Here is a 16,539-nt window from a genome sequence, read left to right as displayed (position 1 = left end):
CTACAGGTACAGAGCAGGAGGAAGAGGAGGAGAGAAAGAGAGAGAGGAGTGCGGTGTGCAAAAAGCAGACAAGATGAGTGACAGTCGGAAACGAAACAGCATGAAAAATTATGATATTCTGGAAATTATAAGGTTTAGTATAATTAGATTGAATAATTCATGTGATATATATGCACACATACTAATCATAGGTCAAAACGGTGCTAAATTTGGCTGAATTATAAAAGGCAGAAGTAGTAAAACGAAGAGCCGTTTGGGAGCCGAAAGAGCCGGCTCTTCTTGGTGAGCTGCGTCAAATGATCTGGCTCACTAAAACGAGCCTGAATTCCCATCTCTAGTAGCGTCCCATGCCGAAAACTGAGCCGTGGCCACGCCCCCTCTGGAAACGTGACGCTCCAGCCAATCAGAGGGCACGTTTTTCTTTACATCACAAGGGCAAAGGTTACAGCGATGGAGGCGTCTCAAATGTAAACAGTGCTGTTGGAGGGCAGGTGAGATTATTTTATCAGATTCTGCTGTGTCGCACTTTCAGTGTTTTTTTTAACTGACTCAAGTTGTAGTATAATAGTAATATAATAGTAGTATATGTGTTATTTTCTATGTATATTTCAGATATGAGGCTTTTATCCAGGGCAGTGCAGTGTGCTGTGGGTCAGAGGGAGTGCAGCCGCAGACACTTCTGGGGATGGCTCAATGCAGTCTTCAACAAGTAAGACAACACTGTTAATGGATTAATGATTCAGCTACGTGTGCTAGCTGATGGATACACAGATATGCATGGACAGACATGTTAATAACAGTGACAAAGCACTCAGCATACACCTCAGTTAACAAAAACACACATATATATTGCATATTTATATGAGTATGTTTATATGTAATATCCAGTTTACACACAATTGCCAGTATATTAGGCACACCTAGTTTAATCAATCCTGCCTTCATGGAGAATGTAAAGTTCAGTTTTTGCTTTTGCTGTTTTATAAGGTATTGATTCAACTGTATGATAATTTGGAGGCTGTTAAAATGTACTGCATTATATTGAATAGTGTTTATAATATTTTATATTTATATTTATATAAATTAGGGTGCTTTTCTAGTTTCTTTTCCAGTTTTGTATAGCCTGAGCCAGAAGAAACTATATTTAATTTCAGCTATGTTTTTATGGTGACAAAATTGAACTTGAACTTAAGAATAAGATTTATTAACTCAATATTGATCATTTTGTAATATTTTGGGGATGGTGTACATTTAAATGTTGCTATTAAGCTAAATAACCATTAGGGCTGAATGATTTTGGAAAAATATCTAATTGTGATTATTTTGACATATTGATATTGTGATATGAATTGTGATATTAGAGGGAATGATAACTTTTATATTATTATTCTCATTTTCATTGAAAAACATATAAATGATTATGGTGTATTGGTAGGTATATGCGGAGATCTGTACCAAACAAAGATGTTTTCTTAAGTCTGTAGAATATGATGTGTAGGTCAGGACTCCATTTAAAATGGTAATTTGACACACATTTCACTTTTAACAAATATTGTGCCTCTTGCAATTTGAAAATTGCAAGAGGCCATATTGCGATTACGATAAAAAAAAATTGATTTTGATGACCATGATCTCATATTCACAATATTGATATCTTGTCCAGCTCTATGTTGCTGTATGTATTATTGTCAGGTTATTTGTGACCTAAGATGTCAAAAATTTAGGGTTGAAACTAGCAATTAGTTCTGTAATGTCATTTCTGTTTTTTATTAACACTTAAGTCTATAAAATGTCCAAAAAATCAACATATTTAGGTACAAAAACATGCAAAAATCCTCAGATTTTTTAAATTAAAACCAGCCACTATGGTATTTTACTTGATAAATAACCAAAAAAACAAATAGTTGGTGATTTGCTCAGATTAAAACAACTGGCCTGGAGGGCAGGTTACCATTTAAACTTTATTTTTTTGTGATCCTCTTGACTCCTCTCGTGTGTGACCCATCACATTTACCTGTCTTGTCATGATCTTCTCTCAGGGTGGACTATGAAAGGATCAAAGCGGTCGGTCCAGACCGAGCTGCAGCAGAGTGGCTGCTGAGATGCGGTGCCAAAGTGAGGTTTCAAGGTTTCGATCGCTTTCAGCACGACTACAACGGACTGCCAACGGGTCCTCTGGGCAGATACAAGATCCAGGCGATAGATGCTACTGAATCCTGCATCATGCAAAAAGGATTTGACCACCTGGGTCAGTGTTACAGTCGGCACAATATTAGGTTCTTGTCCTTGTGGATTGTCCCACTCTCATTTCCATTTCCCTCCATATGGTCATTGATAGATTTCACAAGACTAAAACCAGAAACACACCAAGAAAATTTAAATATTTAATCTAATAATATTCAATATTATTAGATTAAATATTATTTAGCATTATCAGATTAAATGTAATAATATTCAATATTTAAGAGCCTGTTGTCAAAATATATGTAAGAGATTTGAGGAGACTGTTAGAATGTAATATTTAGTAAGATAGCATGTTATTGTTAGAAATTTTCATGGCAACATCTAGCATGTAGGCAGTTAGTAGGTTTATAGTAACTTGTAACATGTCAGTATATCATGCTAATGTTAGCATCTATGCATCTAATTTAAAATACAGCTGGCTGGGGCAGAATATGTCATTTGTTTTTATGGTTAAAATGGAGTATAATTTGACTTTTTTTTATACTAGTGCTGCTACAGTACAGAACATACTGTTTTGTGATGCCTTACTTTAAGATGTATAAGAATGTTTATCTACAAATCCCCTTTTTCATTTAACAGAAGAAGCCAAATGTTAAATGTTGTCAAAATACAAGCAGCTATACAATAACGTAGCATTAAAAATGGTCTAAAATTGGCAAAATGTTGATTCATCATCAAGAACTATTTAATCACAGAAGAAGTAAACAACAATATCAACGTGACCAGACATTTGAGACCAGCTTTCGTTACTCTGTGTAACAGAAATATTTTGGTGAGCACCAACAGAGTATTACGTTTCGATACCCAGGCCTATTAATGGACTAAAGAGCCTGCTCAAATCAAAGATTAACGCTATGCTCAGAAAGTGTAAATTTTACATGAACTATGTTAACATGAGCTTGACCTCGACCGCTGACCTGAAAGCGATTCCCCTCTTTGTTAACAAGAAAGACGAGGTGACGGTGAAAGTGCATCTCTCTCAGACTGATTATCCAAAAGTGACGCAAGTGACTGGGATGTTTTACACCGAGCGGGCACAAACACTGCACCGTCTCTGACCTCATTGGCTACGGCACTCACGCACTGTGGTGCCAGAGTCCACACAGATTTATTTTGGTGTAAAGTCCTTCTTTTGCCTAATGTAAATTGAATCAGTGAAGAGTGTGTTTGTTTTTCTAGATGGCTTGCAACATGTGGAGGAAATCAAGTTCAAAAAGTGTATCTACATTGAGGACACGTGCCTGGAGAGGCTGAGCTCAATAGAGAACCTGCAGGAGAGTTTGCACATGCTGGAGGTGGTGTCGTGTGGAAATGTGACCGACAAGGGCTTAATCGCCCTGCACCAACTCAGGTGAGTGTTTACCATCTAAAAAGAGGTGTATATGTTTCTTTGTAGAGAAATATGATGTTTAAATGACACTGATTTGTTTCCTTATTTTAATTAATTCCACGCAGGAATCTGGAGTATCTGTTTCTCAGTGATCTTCCCGGGATTAAAGACAAACAAACGACAGTTGACAGACTACAGACGGCACTCCCACGTCTGGATATATCACTGGACCTGGACTGAAACCTGTTATAACTGCTTGTTAAATATGGGCACCTTTTTAAAGGTTTTCAAAGTAAAAGACCGAGGGCTGAAGGGCTTGTATCGTCCAACATGTGTGTGTTACCATGTGACTCATTAAGCCGTGTGGAGATCAGCAGCAGTGGAATATATTCAGGTGGATGTGTCACCTTTCAGCTCCAATTATAATCAGGCTTTAAAGGAACAGTGTGTAACATTTAGGGGGATCTATTGGCAGAAATGTAATATAGTTATCAATAAGTATGTTTTCTTTAGTGTGTAATCACCTGATAATAAGAATTGTTTTGTTTTCATTAATTTAGAATAAGCCGTTCATATCTACCATGGATGTATAATAAGAACTGGATACCCGACCCCAAGATAGCACCTATTCAGTCCAATGAAAAATTGCTCTCCCAAAGAGTTAAGAAGCAAAGAGACGAAACTCCGGTGTTTTTTTTCTTTTTTTACAACAGCCGCTGCTGTCATTTTGGACTGAAAATGCTAATTATATTTATATTATTTTATTGTTCAACACAGGCCATTTCGGTAGAATATTACAAATGATTTTTTGGGCAGCAGGGGGATTTTTCGTTCGAGTGTCCACTGAAAAAAATTGGAAGCAAGGCTGAGCGGCAGCGCCTTATCCAGGTATTATTATACATCCATGATATCTACATAGGGAGCGGGTCCTCGTCACGGAGCCGGCTGCCATGTTTCTACAGCAGTCCAGAACAGACAAACCAAACACTGGCTCTAGATAGAGCCAATCGTGTTTTCGCGTCGGCCACCGTAGTTCTCCTACACGCTTGGCACACAATGAGTTTCAGTTGGTTGCAATGTGCAACCTCACCGCTAGATGCCGCCAGATCGTACACACACTGCTCCTTTAAAGAGTCCAGCAAAGAGAGAAGTTAAAGCACTTTATATTGTTGACAGCAAGTTTTTCTTGAAAGATTGAACTGTTCTGTAGTTTATTATATTCTCAACATTCAACGTATTAATGTTTACTCCATATGTGGGTACAAAGAGAAAAACAATTTGTGAAAATTCAAAAGATTCAAGAGTCTTTTAAATCATTTCTCTTTAGATTAATTTGGCATTTGTACAATATCTGAGGACAGACAGATGGCTGTGAACATCCTTAGCACCAAAATTCCAGAGATAATGAGTACAATGTGTGTATTGTTCCTGCTAAACGCTAGTAAATGTGGGTTAAAGGAATATTCACTCCTGACGTCAATAAATAGTTTCAGAAATGCTCACGAGTCAAAGTCTCCTACATTATAACTTACTGAAGACTACCAAAAAACATGTCACTCTTTTTAAAAGAGTCCATCGTTGTATAAAAAATACATTTGGCAAACCAGGAAAGGCAGTACGTCGTAGTTTTACCTTCAGTCTACTCAGCGGCTACGAGCAGAGCAGCACATCGCTCCTTGTCTTTTACACGTATATACAAAATCAGCTTGAAACGTCGGCAACATACATAAACCAACACGTGTTGAGGCCACATGTTGGGGAATAGTGCATAGACTGACATCAGTATCAAGACACACCCGACATGTGATAAACAAAAACTTTAAAAAGTGGTTGAACCCTCTCTTTAAAAACCAAGGTGCTACCAGAATCTGCAGGTTTCAGGAGAAGCTGCCGGTTGATGAGGTTTAACTCGGCTCAGATGTTCGGGAGGTGATAGTTGAACTTGCGCAGGTTGTTGTAGTACTTCTTATTGTCCAACGCTGGGAAGATGCTGCTGCCGGTCAGCTGTGGCAAATACTGCATGGAGGAAAAAATAAATAAAAAGTTTCAGGGAGGATTTTGAGAGAATACAATTATATGATATTTATTGTTTAGAGAGGGTTCCTTCTGGTTATAAATATATCTTAATTAAAAGATGTATTGAAGACTTTCTGCAATTTGATGCATTTTTAGTACATTATTTAAAAGACAGATGTTGGATAGTTGACTGGAAGATATGCAGTATTTACAGTACACTGCATTAGGCCTAAATATGGCAGCATATTGGTGTTTTATGTGCAGTCATTTCTCTTCGTGCATAAGACTACAGACCCCAGGAGGAAGGTGTTTGCGAGGTAACCGTGTCCTCTTGTTGCTGGAGCGGTCCTGCTCTCTCGAGGTGCTCTCGCTCTTTTCTCGCAGGCTGTCGAAGTACGGATGTTGGAGGAGCTGCTCACAGGTCAGCCGCTCGGACGGGTCCATCCTCAGACAACCCTAAAACAGCAAAACCATCAACAGGAGACAGTTGAGGTCAGGGCCAGACAGCTTGTTGTCCACATGAGATTTAGTTTCTCTTTGACCAGCAGCTGCCATTAAAGTTTTGTGAAAATAAACTAGCTGGTTATGGTCAGAATAATGCAAGTAAGTAAACATGATGGAGTATTTGCTCTGGTTATTTGGGAACCCTTTGCACATAGTTCCTGATTTGTTGTCACACGAACAAATGAAAGTTATTCTTTTTCTGACATGCATATATCTTCAAACAATAAAATAAATGTAGTAAAACAACAGCACATTTCACTGGATTAAAATTGAGTGCATTAAAAGGAATACTTTACCCCCAAAATGATCATTTGTATATAAATCTCACCCCGTGTTACTTTGAATTCTTAAGAAAAACTTTGTTTTTCTTGCATGCCTCCACGGTGAACAGAGAAACCAAAAACGGAGAAATGTCTTGATGAACTGAAGTAAATTGGGGCCATGTTTAACAACAGCAAAACTACATCAAAACAAAATGAGACCTGGATTTTACTGCACGAGTTGTGTGAGAGGCTCTGTTTTGGGATTCTTTGTTCACCGTGGAGGCATGCAAGAAAAAAATTAATTCTTCAATAATTCAAGATAACACTGGGTGAGTGATTGATATAGAGATGATCATTTTGGGGGTGAAGTATTCCTTTACAACAGGCTGAAAAACATGAAACTGATTATGACATTGTTACCTTCATGAGACTCATAGCCTGATGTGAGAGATTTGGATATTTCTGCTCCAAAGTTTCCTTCAGAAAGAAGAAATGACAAAGATTCAGTGTGTTTTGTGATTTTGAGGCTTTGAATATGTTTAAAATCACTTTTTCTTATGATTCCACGAATGACTTAATTATTTTTGCTGGCAAAGCTCACTGAATACCAAATATACACAGAACCACCTGAATACAGTTAATATAGATCAAAATCACTTGTGTGATGTGGGCAGATGCAGCACATCTGTGTGTCTCACCATCTCTTGCGGCTCTGGGATGGAAACTCCACAAAAGAACTGGTTGTTGCTGAAGACCTGCTGGTGTCGAGGGATCAGATCTCCTGCAGAGGACAAGAAACATGAACATAACATGTCTCAAATTACTTCTGTGGATATATTCAAGATTGGTTTTATTATTTGTCCAAAAGTTTATACATATTCATTTCCAACTTCCACCATAATCTTCCCAAGAACAGTAGAAAGATGTTTTTCTTGCTTTATCGTGTTTTATTCTCACAAATGTGACAACTAATATCCCGAAAATTGGCATATCTAATGTATCTGTCAAAATTTGTTAGGTGATGCAACATTGCATGCGGAGTGCATTGTGGATATACAGTAAATCATTATAAAGCCTTGTTCCCTGTTTGTTTCAGAACATGAATTTGCTTTAATCTGTACCAAAGTGTTGTGTAAGTTGTCTGATAACTTTATATCATCATTTCATCACAATATAATTGTAATGAAAGACAATAAACGTCAATGTTAATCATCCTCAGCCACAAACATCCCTTTCATGTATTATTATTGTTAGTTTGTATCGGCAGGTTTCCCCTCAGCCGAAGAGCAGCAGACTGATTGATAGATTACCGAGAGTCTTTCTGATCAGGTACAGCTGGTCCATGTCAGACTTCCCGGGCCACAGAGGGATCCCCGACAGTAGCTCGGCGAACACACAACCGATGGCCCAGACGTCCACCGGAGGGCCGTACTGAGTGTCTCCCACCAGCAGCTCGGGGGCCCGGTACCAACGAGTCGCCACGTAGTCGGTGTAGTAGTCACATGGTCCAGCTGGAGGCACCAAACACAGAAACACACGACATAAGGTACTGAATGAGATGTGAAGTAACGACCTGGCCAACTATTTATACAAATCACACAAGGACTCCGTCTACTTCTGTGTAGAAGATACAAATATTAGTCTAATATACTGGTTCTTAAGCCTCTTATATAATGAAGGATTCTCCCAGATCACAGTTGAATTGTATTTTTCTAAATGATGTTAGCGTAGTCTTCTTTTTTCCTTTTTTGATAACGTTTGTTTTTCTCTTCATGCTTAGGGGAGGTCCGTTGTGTAAGCCTGTGGCTTCTTGACCTCTCCTGTCACATTTCTTATTTTTTCATTACCTGGATTTTATGAAGTCTTATATGTGTGTGTAAATAAATACAAAACACAACTATTAAAAAAACACTGTAAACCACTTTTGTAATCTGTTTTCAGTATTAATCTCTATCAGTATTTGTTCAGTCATATTTAAGTGTCCCTTGATATTCTAAATCAACGGCTCTCAAACCTTTTTGTCTTAAAGCAAAACAACCGCAAACTTCCTTCTATCATAAATAATAATAATAATAATAATAATCAGAAATACTTTATTTATCCCCGGGGGTAAATTAGGTTATGTTACAGTTGCTTCCATTGTAGAATATAAATATATATAAACATTGAGAAATTAAGAGAAATAAGTATGTAAAAATATGTGATTTATACTACAGTATAACTACAATAAATATGGAAAAATAGAAATAACAAATATGTAAAATGTGTATAATACAATATATAACAGTGTAAATATGAATAATAATGCTGAAAAATGGTATCTATGATTAAGTGTGTAAAAATGCAAGAATAGTATAAATAAATAAGAATATTAGTTTAAATGTACTGTATAAATAAATGCAGTATTAATTGAATTAATGCATATTTGGTAAACACAAGATTTAAAGTGGTGGAAAAACTAATTTTTACAGATCTGTTGATTAAATCAACTAATCGATAAGTCAACAAAATCATATAGTGTGTTTGTTGACTAGGAATTTCTTTGGTTGAGGACAGCCCTAATCTGCATACAGTAAACAAAATGTGTGGCATTTCTAATCAAAGAAGAAACTATTTCTGGTTTTGTGGCTGGAAAAAGTATACATTTTAAAACACTGATTAAATGCAGCTTCAGTATCAATACATCAAAACTTCCTCTCAGTAATACCTTTGCAGCTGCTCACCTGAAACACACAGCATGTAATGACTGAAGCCTTAAAATACTACAAAGCCAGCACCACTGAATGCAACATCTAAGTGTCCACCAGGTGGCACTGTTTGTGACTGTAGCTGTTGATAAAGTCTTTAAAAAAAACTCACTGAGAATCCTGGCAAAGCCAAAGTCACAGAGTTTGATGACTTGGTGTTTGGTGATGAGGATATTTTCCGGTTTGACGTCTCGGTGAATGCACTGCAGGAAAAGGAAACAAATGAAATCACTATATTGAAAGCTGAATAACATGTAGTTGTGAGATGCGGAGAATAAAAGGGTTCTGTGTGAGAAACAGTAAAAGACGACAGAGACAGTGGTGTTAAACGGGGGCTCTTGTTGTGACTAGGTGATACATTAACTGCTGCTCAGCCAAGGGGAAGGAATTCTTGTTAAGAAAAAAGAGCCATAAAGCAGAAGGCTGGGTGGGAGGAGACCGGAGGAATTCAACAACAAGCTGCTCTGACAACTCAAACAGACAGTATACTAGAGACAGGTACGAGTGGAAATAATAAAAAGAAAGATAGAGTACGAGTCGAGTTACTCACATTTTGTTTGTGACAGAAGTTGACAGCTTGAAGTGTCTGCCAGGTTATACTTTTTACAAGATGCTCTGGAACTCTGAAAGACAAGAAGGAAACCAACATGTCAGGCTGATTAATCAGTTAACTGATCACAAGGAAATAATCAAGTCAAATTTGAGCTTAGAGATAGTAGCTTGACAAAAAGATCCATCAACTGGAACCTTTCCAGCTAAGTAACAACTGATTATTCTCCTTGAAAACTGAGCAGGTGCCATCTGTTAATGAGGGCTATACATGTTTGTCTGAAAGCTCCAGAAAATGTCCAGTCCATTAACACAACTTACTAGAATGAAGATACTGATATCATATGAAACTAGAAAACCTAATAAATCCATGGTATCAACCATGTCATACTAGCTTGTCGGGAAGGAAGCTAAATAACGCTCCAAACTTACGCTAAATTTTGGCGAAGAAAAACTGTCATGGCCATTTTCAAAAGGGGTCCCTTGACCTCTGACCTCAAGATATGTGAATGAAAATGGGTTCTATGGGTACCCACGAGTCTCCCATTTACAGACATGCCCACTTTATGATAATCACATGCAGTTTGGGGCAAGTCATAGTCAAGTCAGCACACTGACACACTGACAGCTGTTGTTGCCTGTTGGGCTGCAGTTTGCCATGTTATGATTTGAGCATATTTTTTATGTTGAATGCAGTACCTGTGAGGGTTTCTGGACAATATTCGTCATTGTTTGTGTTGTTAATTGATTTCCAATAATAAATATATACATACATTTGCATAAAACAAGCAAATTTATCCACTCCTGTGTTGATAAGAGTATTAAATACTTGAAAAAATCTCCCTTTAAGGAACATTTTGAACAGATAAAAAATGTGTGATTAATTTGCAATTAATCGCGGTTAACTATTTTAAGCCCAAGTTGAGACATTTCACTAAAAGCCACAAATGTGAACCTCATGGTGGCGCTAGAGGAAAAATCAGAGGATCACCAAAGCCAGTAGGATTCATCCTGTGGGGATCATGAATGTGTGCATAAAATTGAATGGCAATATTTGTTGAGATATTTCAGTCTGGACTGACTAACAGACCAATGTTGCCTTCCTCAGAGCTAAAAATGAAACTAACAGCTGTAGAAGTTTGTTTGGGGTTCGAGGAATCTGGTTCAAAAATTGAATTAATCTATCTAAAAATGATGAATCTGATAACAGATGGATAGATAACTTTGTTTTTGGATTATTGGAGGGCTTTTTCAGTCTAATTTTGCTGTCATCTCTAGTTTTTCAGCTCATGTTTTCCCGACATGTCTTGTCCCTCAGACGTCTCTGTTGGAGGACAGTGAGCCGTCCTGTTTCCACTGTTCAACACACTGAGGCTTTGTTGGTTCGGGGACCATCATCCATCAGCGTTGCCGTGGAAATGGCTAAATCAAGCCCTGTGACTGGCAATTAATGACAGTCTCCGCCCCTTCTCCTCACTTTGTTTTCCCTTCTTTTGAACCCTCTGTGTCCAGGAGGCTACAGGCCAGGACCAGACGAGGAGACCAGACAGCCAAAACACTCCGTATAAAATGTGGCCCGGCGTAAAGAGTCCCGACAGCTCCCAGTAGCCAGCAATGCATTCTGGGAGAGCATCACCATAAACATTCCACAGCGAGCAGGTCAGCTTCCCCGGGAGACGAGCGTTGTGCCCGTCAGCGGGCGGACAAAGCCCAGTGTACGGTGTGGTGTATATGTAATGTAGAGATAATAGAAAGTACACAGAGCTTTGTTGAATCAAAAGACACCTCACTCAGATTTATGCTCTCATTATCTCAGAGTTTATGTCGGGACAGTAAACTCAGCTGTGTGTCTGTGCTTAAATAAAGAAATATATTCTTTTTATTGCATTACTAATACAAGTTTCTAAAGCTTTTACTGCTTTACACATACTGTAGGGCTGAAAATCAGTATCATGATATTAGTAAGAATATTTGGTGACAATTTCTATAATGCATTATAATATTAAAGCATTAAGTATCATACTAATTTGTGTTGTTCTTGCATGGATTTAATGATATTTTTGACCACTTATAGTGACTTTTAACCAGCTTATAATGCATCATATCTGCCTATACCTCTGGAAATTCATTACTTCACTTAAAGGATCCAATGACCACTTAGAATATTCACACTATAACAGTGATTATAATGTATACGGATATTACATAGGGGGGAATACTCACTATTTACTGAATTTTTACTTCATCATTAAAGTGAACATTAATGCATAAATTATTATAATCCAATATTATAATATATATTATTCTGAAATGAGCCATTCTGCATAATAACTACTTTTACATTTGGTACTTTAAGTATATTTTAAAGGAGACCTATTATGCTTTTGTGCTTTTTCCCTTTCCTTTACTGTGTTATATATTGTTTTGTGCATGTAAAAGTTCTGCAAAGCTACAAAGTCCAGACCAAAGGGAGTTACTCTCCCCCACAGAAACACTGCTCCTGAACTGCCTGAAACGCCTTGTTTGAAGTCCCCCCTTTCCTTCCGTAACGTGGTGATGTCACCAAGTAATACACTTTGCTCAAACAGAGCGTTTCAAGAGGTGCTGCGGCACAGCCGGTATGAGAAAAATAAAGCGTGTAAACATGTTCTAGTAGAAACCCAAAATACAAGCATGAACCCGAAAATAAGCATAATAGGTCCTCTTTAATACTAATACTTTCGTACTTTTACTTAAGTCAAATTTTGAATGCAGGAATTTTACTTGTCACAAACTATTTATACACTGTGGTTTTACTACTTTTACTTAAGTAAAAGATCTGAATACTTCTAGAGAGACACCCACCCTCTGGGATGACGGTCCAGCTCGTTGAGGACCGTGTGGTCGCAGTATTCAAACACGAGGTGAAGCTTCCTTTTACGCCGAAACACCTCGATCAGATTCACCAGGTTGGCGTGTTTCAGTTGCTGCAGAGAAACAAAACACAGAAGAAGAAAACATCTCAGCTCGCTGTCAAGAATAACACAGTAACATCCACACAGAAACAGTTCAGTAATAAACCAGTAAACGTTGCTGGTTTAGAGAACTGCCCCAGCTGTGGTTTGCTCTTATCAAACACACTAAACTGTTAACAGCTGGTAATAAACATGCTGTTGCCCCTGACAACCCGTCTCCATCCTCTCCTATTTATGAGCTCCTGGTGTCCAGCGGGCCACTAACACTCCCGCCAACGCATGATTAATTAAACCACTGCATCTTTGATAATTATTATGCAACATAAATTAAACAGCCTTAGCAGTTTTAGCCTTTGGTTTAAAAAGAAACAGGATAACCTTAATATTTGAGTTATTTAGGGGACTAAGAACTAACTGTTATTGATGTTTTTGTTGTTTATTTCCAAGTTAATAAAGTCTCTGTAACAAACTTGAACAACAACGCTAACCTGTTACTTAAGCATTAATTTCCTGTTATTAAAATAAAGTTCACATCCTAATTGAAGTACTTCAGTCAGTCCTGACTCTGCAGGGTTTTTCCCTCATTTGATTACAACCCTCTAAACCTTTTGAACGTTGCTCTTTTCTCTGAGCGGCAGCTACAAACATGCTTCCCCTCTTCGCCTCAGAATTAACAGCATGCTGTCCCTCCTGCTGGCCGCTCAGCAGAGACGGAAGACACTAAAAACAGGATTTGCATCTTTAAAAAGGTCAAATAAAACTTCAAAATAAAGTATTGCATCACAGGTTTTTGTTTGAAGCAAATAAAAATGATAATAGACTGAACTTTGACCACCACGAAGAAGTTTTTTTATACTTTCATCAATTTTATGAATAGAAGAACAATATTTTACATAATTAAAAGGTTAAAGGCTACCTTCTAATATTAATTGTAATAATGAGATATAGTATAATAAAAGCTGATATTTGGACTAGTTTGAAGGAATTTGACGTAACGAATAAGGAATTGTATGGAAGCCAGAAAAAATAAAAAATTAATAAAAAGTTAGTCATTATAAAAATAAAAATAAATACTCTTGATAAAATTATTTTAAATTTATTTTATTAATTTAATAATTCTCTAACAATTTTGCCATACTATCTTATAAATTGGACATTTTACTATCTATATTTCTTACTATTTCATAATTTTTAGTTAGTACGTCAAATGTTTACTTTTTTATGTCACAATTTTGACATTTTCTCTGTATGCTCCAAAAAAGTCTAAATTAATTTTGTCTTAATCTTAATTTAATATCAGACTTTTTAATCATGTAATTTTGATTTTCTTTCATTTCTTTTGACTTAACAAGCCAAATTTTGATTTACTATATTAGAATTTTGCCATATCATCATTATTTCTAACAATCTCATAAATTTTTATTTAGTACATCAAAATATTTCTCTCATAATTTTGACTTAATGAGCCAAAATTTGAAGTGCTATCTCATAGTTATTATGTACCAATTCAGAATTTTTACTTACTAATTCCATTTTTTGACTTTTTATCTCATAATTGTGACATAGCATCAGCATTTTATCTTGATTCAACTTTTCCTGGCAGAAATGGGCTTCCATAGACCGGTAAACCTGGATTGCTGCTCCATCAGTTTAATGTCAGTGAACGTCAAACACACAGATGTGAATGAGTTGTTTGTGAGAGAGAGTATTACTGTGCTGTCACCTTGAGCATCCTGATCTCCCTCAGAGCGATCTTCTTGATGATGGGGTCGTCCTCCGACTCCACAAACTTCTTGATGGCGACGATCTGCCCCGTGTCTTTGTTTCTGCACTTGAAGACGACACCATAGGAGCCCTCTCCGATCTTTGCAATCTTCTCGTACTTCTCCATCCTCAGGCTGCACCAGCAGACATCCGAAGGTAAAAAACAGCTTTTGCAGGAGGGTCCAAGGAGGCAGGAAGGTCTCTGCAGCCTGTAAAGAGACACAAAAAGGGTTCTCAGCAGGGATACAGAGAAGAGGAGTGACCACCTGGTGATTGTATGAATAGTTCAATCAAGCTGGAATAAATTCATATTAAGGATCAAAACTGGGTCATATGAGGGTTAGCTATTTTCTGGAAAAGCCAAGTTGTATTCATGTGTGATGATGTTAATCCCCATAGTAGACATGTCATATAGTGAGACCATTTTTTGAAACTTAACCTCACTGTATAAAATAACCTGTAGTGACCTCTAGGATAATCACAGCCTCATGAAACTTTACAACCACAAACGAGAGACCTAGAGCATTCAGAGGATGGATTGTCAATAAGGAAGGGGTTTCAAATCACATCATGGCTCTTTCTATGGTGTTCAAGGTCTTGGTGTCTTAATGTGATGTTTTGGAGGGATTATTGATCATTTTTATCAATTCTCTTGTGGTAAAATTTTTTTAAATTTAGCACCAAATCTGTAAAAATAAATGGCATCAACCCAAAATTTGCTGCAACAACTTATTATGAGAGATAATAGAGCATGGGGATGGTCATCATATACTTCTATCATAATGTTTTAAACCCTTATACACCGTTACAATTTTTTTTTTAAATAACGAATTAATTAATCCATGTTTATCTCTGATTTATGACTAGAACAACTTGACACACAGTATCTCAAATTAATCTTCAGGTTCCCAGCTTTCAGATGATGTACACCACTTCTATGTGACATCTACTGCTGACCTGCTATCTCCCCCTAGAAAAGACAAAAACTGGTCTATTGTGGGTCTCAGAGGGTTAAACATGAAATATGTTTTTGTTTATTTTGGTGGCTTTTCATGTCATGGTATCAGACATTTTGACTTCTGCATCATTATTATGAGTTATTATAAAAAACAGAAACATGCATAATCATCTAAATATACTGAAAAGCACAAACATTTACATGCATCTACTAATTTAATAAAATAAACTTGTGTTTGACCTCTTATATCGGGATCAAAATGTGAAGATTGACCTCCAAAAGATAGATTTAATTGCTTAGAGGCAACATTACACCTCTCCTAAAAGACTACGTAACGAAAACATTTGCAATGCAAAGTATATTAGGTCATTTCCCTGAGGGGGATATAGGGCGAAAACATATAACACTCCAGAGAGTGAAGAGCCAGGGGAATAAAATCAAAGTGCTGCACTTATTTGCACATTAAATAATAGTAAAAATAAATATGAATGAATATCTCATGGTTGCATGTTTATAACAGACACTGGAGGATTTTTTGTGATGATAAAATAGTTAATATAATCCTGAAGTATAAGCTAAAGTTGCCTCATGAAACCAGCTGATCATAAAAATAAACACATTTCTATATTAATATAATAAATATTTCAGTAAAATTAATTCCTGTTCGTTAGAAAATGTAAAAGTTTAACTTACTTTGAGTGTAAATGTTCTCAGATGTTCTTCAGTCAGAAACAGAGTCAGAGAGGAGCTGCAGCTTCTTCCAAACACGACCAGCTGGATGATCTCAGCTCCACTGTGCCTGCAAACACGAGAAGAGCCGAGTTTTAACGAGTCAAGCCGGAAAGAATAAACCCGGACATCCGGTGGGGCCCTTCAAAATAAAAACACAAATTGAGTAACCATCACTTCCTTCAGTGTTTTATGGGTAACCCATGCACAGCAACTCTTATTGCTCTTTTAAATGTACTATGCTAAGTAAAATGCTAATTTTATATAAAATGTTGTGTTGTTCTGTAGAGGTGGAAGAAGTAGCCCATTAACATCTTTTAAAAATAAAAAGTAGAAACACCAGTGTATAAATATTCTGTCACAAGTAAAAAAAAAAATATATTAAATTTAAGTAAAAGTAGAGTAGTATAGAAAATACTTTATCGTCTACGTTTTGCATACAAAAGGCAGACATTTGTCTTTGGTTTGCATGTGCAAAATC

The 16,539-nt window shown here is 36.9% G+C and overlaps 2 protein-coding genes across 2 annotated transcripts; one reads left to right on the top strand and one right to left on the bottom strand.

Moving 5' to 3' along the window:
* Positions 1–369: 369 nt before the first annotated feature.
* On the top strand, positions 370–5,072 carry dmac2l (distal membrane arm assembly complex 2 like). The gene is made up of 6 exons (XM_037746920.1): positions 370–491; positions 613–709; positions 2,040–2,248; positions 3,424–3,595; positions 3,700–4,462; positions 4,879–5,072. The coding sequence occupies exons 2-5, from the start codon at positions 615–617 to the stop codon at positions 3,812–3,814; spliced, it is 591 nt and encodes a 196-aa protein (XP_037602848.1). The 5' UTR covers positions 370–491; positions 613–614; the 3' UTR covers positions 3,815–4,462; positions 4,879–5,072.
* Positions 4,755–16,351, bottom strand: cdkl1 (cyclin-dependent kinase-like 1 (CDC2-related kinase)). Its single transcript, XM_037746919.1, has 10 exons — positions 16,023–16,351; positions 14,331–14,580; positions 12,498–12,619; positions 9,655–9,727; positions 9,217–9,307; positions 7,668–7,868; positions 7,056–7,138; positions 6,778–6,834; positions 5,885–6,046; positions 4,755–5,590 (listed from the first exon to the last, which is right to left on the bottom strand). The coding sequence occupies exons 2-10, from the start codon at positions 14,496–14,498 to the stop codon at positions 5,489–5,491; spliced, it is 1,059 nt and encodes a 352-aa protein (XP_037602847.1). The 5' UTR covers positions 14,499–14,580; positions 16,023–16,351; the 3' UTR covers positions 4,755–5,488.
* Positions 16,352–16,539: the final 188 nt, after the last annotated feature.

This window comes from Sebastes umbrosus, chromosome 16 (genome assembly GCF_015220745.1).
Source record: "Sebastes umbrosus isolate fSebUmb1 chromosome 16, fSebUmb1.pri, whole genome shotgun sequence".
Lineage (NCBI taxonomy): Eukaryota > Metazoa > Chordata > Actinopteri > Perciformes > Sebastidae > Sebastes > Sebastes umbrosus.
The sequence above is the reverse complement of the archived record's forward strand: the minus strand, read 5'-3'. Positions and strand labels throughout refer to the sequence as shown.

Excerpts from the sequence above, each read along its gene's own strand:
- dmac2l (XM_037746920.1), top strand. The coding sequence starts at position 615 with ATGAGGCTTTTATCCAGGGCAGTGCAGTGTGCTGTGGGTCAGAGGGAG. Across the intron at positions 2,249-3,423 it reads AAAAGGATTTGACCACCTGG|ATGGCTTGCAACATGTGGAG; the intron begins GTCAGTGTTACA and ends TTGTTTTTCTAG. Across the intron at positions 3,596-3,699 it reads ATCGCCCTGCACCAACTCAG|GAATCTGGAGTATCTGTTTC; the intron begins GTGAGTGTTTAC and ends AATTCCACGCAG.
- cdkl1 (XM_037746919.1), bottom strand. The coding sequence starts at position 14,498 with ATGGAGAAGTACGAGAAGATTGCAAAGATCGGAGAGGGCTCCTATGGT. Across the intron at positions 9,728-12,497 it reads CTGGACCGTCATCCCAGAGG|AGTTCCAGAGCATCTTGTAA; the intron begins GTGGGTGTCTCT and ends CTTGTCTTTCAG. Across the intron at positions 9,308-9,654 it reads ACTTCTGTCACAAACAAAAT|TGCATTCACCGAGACGTCAA; the intron begins GTGAGTAACTCG and ends CTTTTCCTGCAG.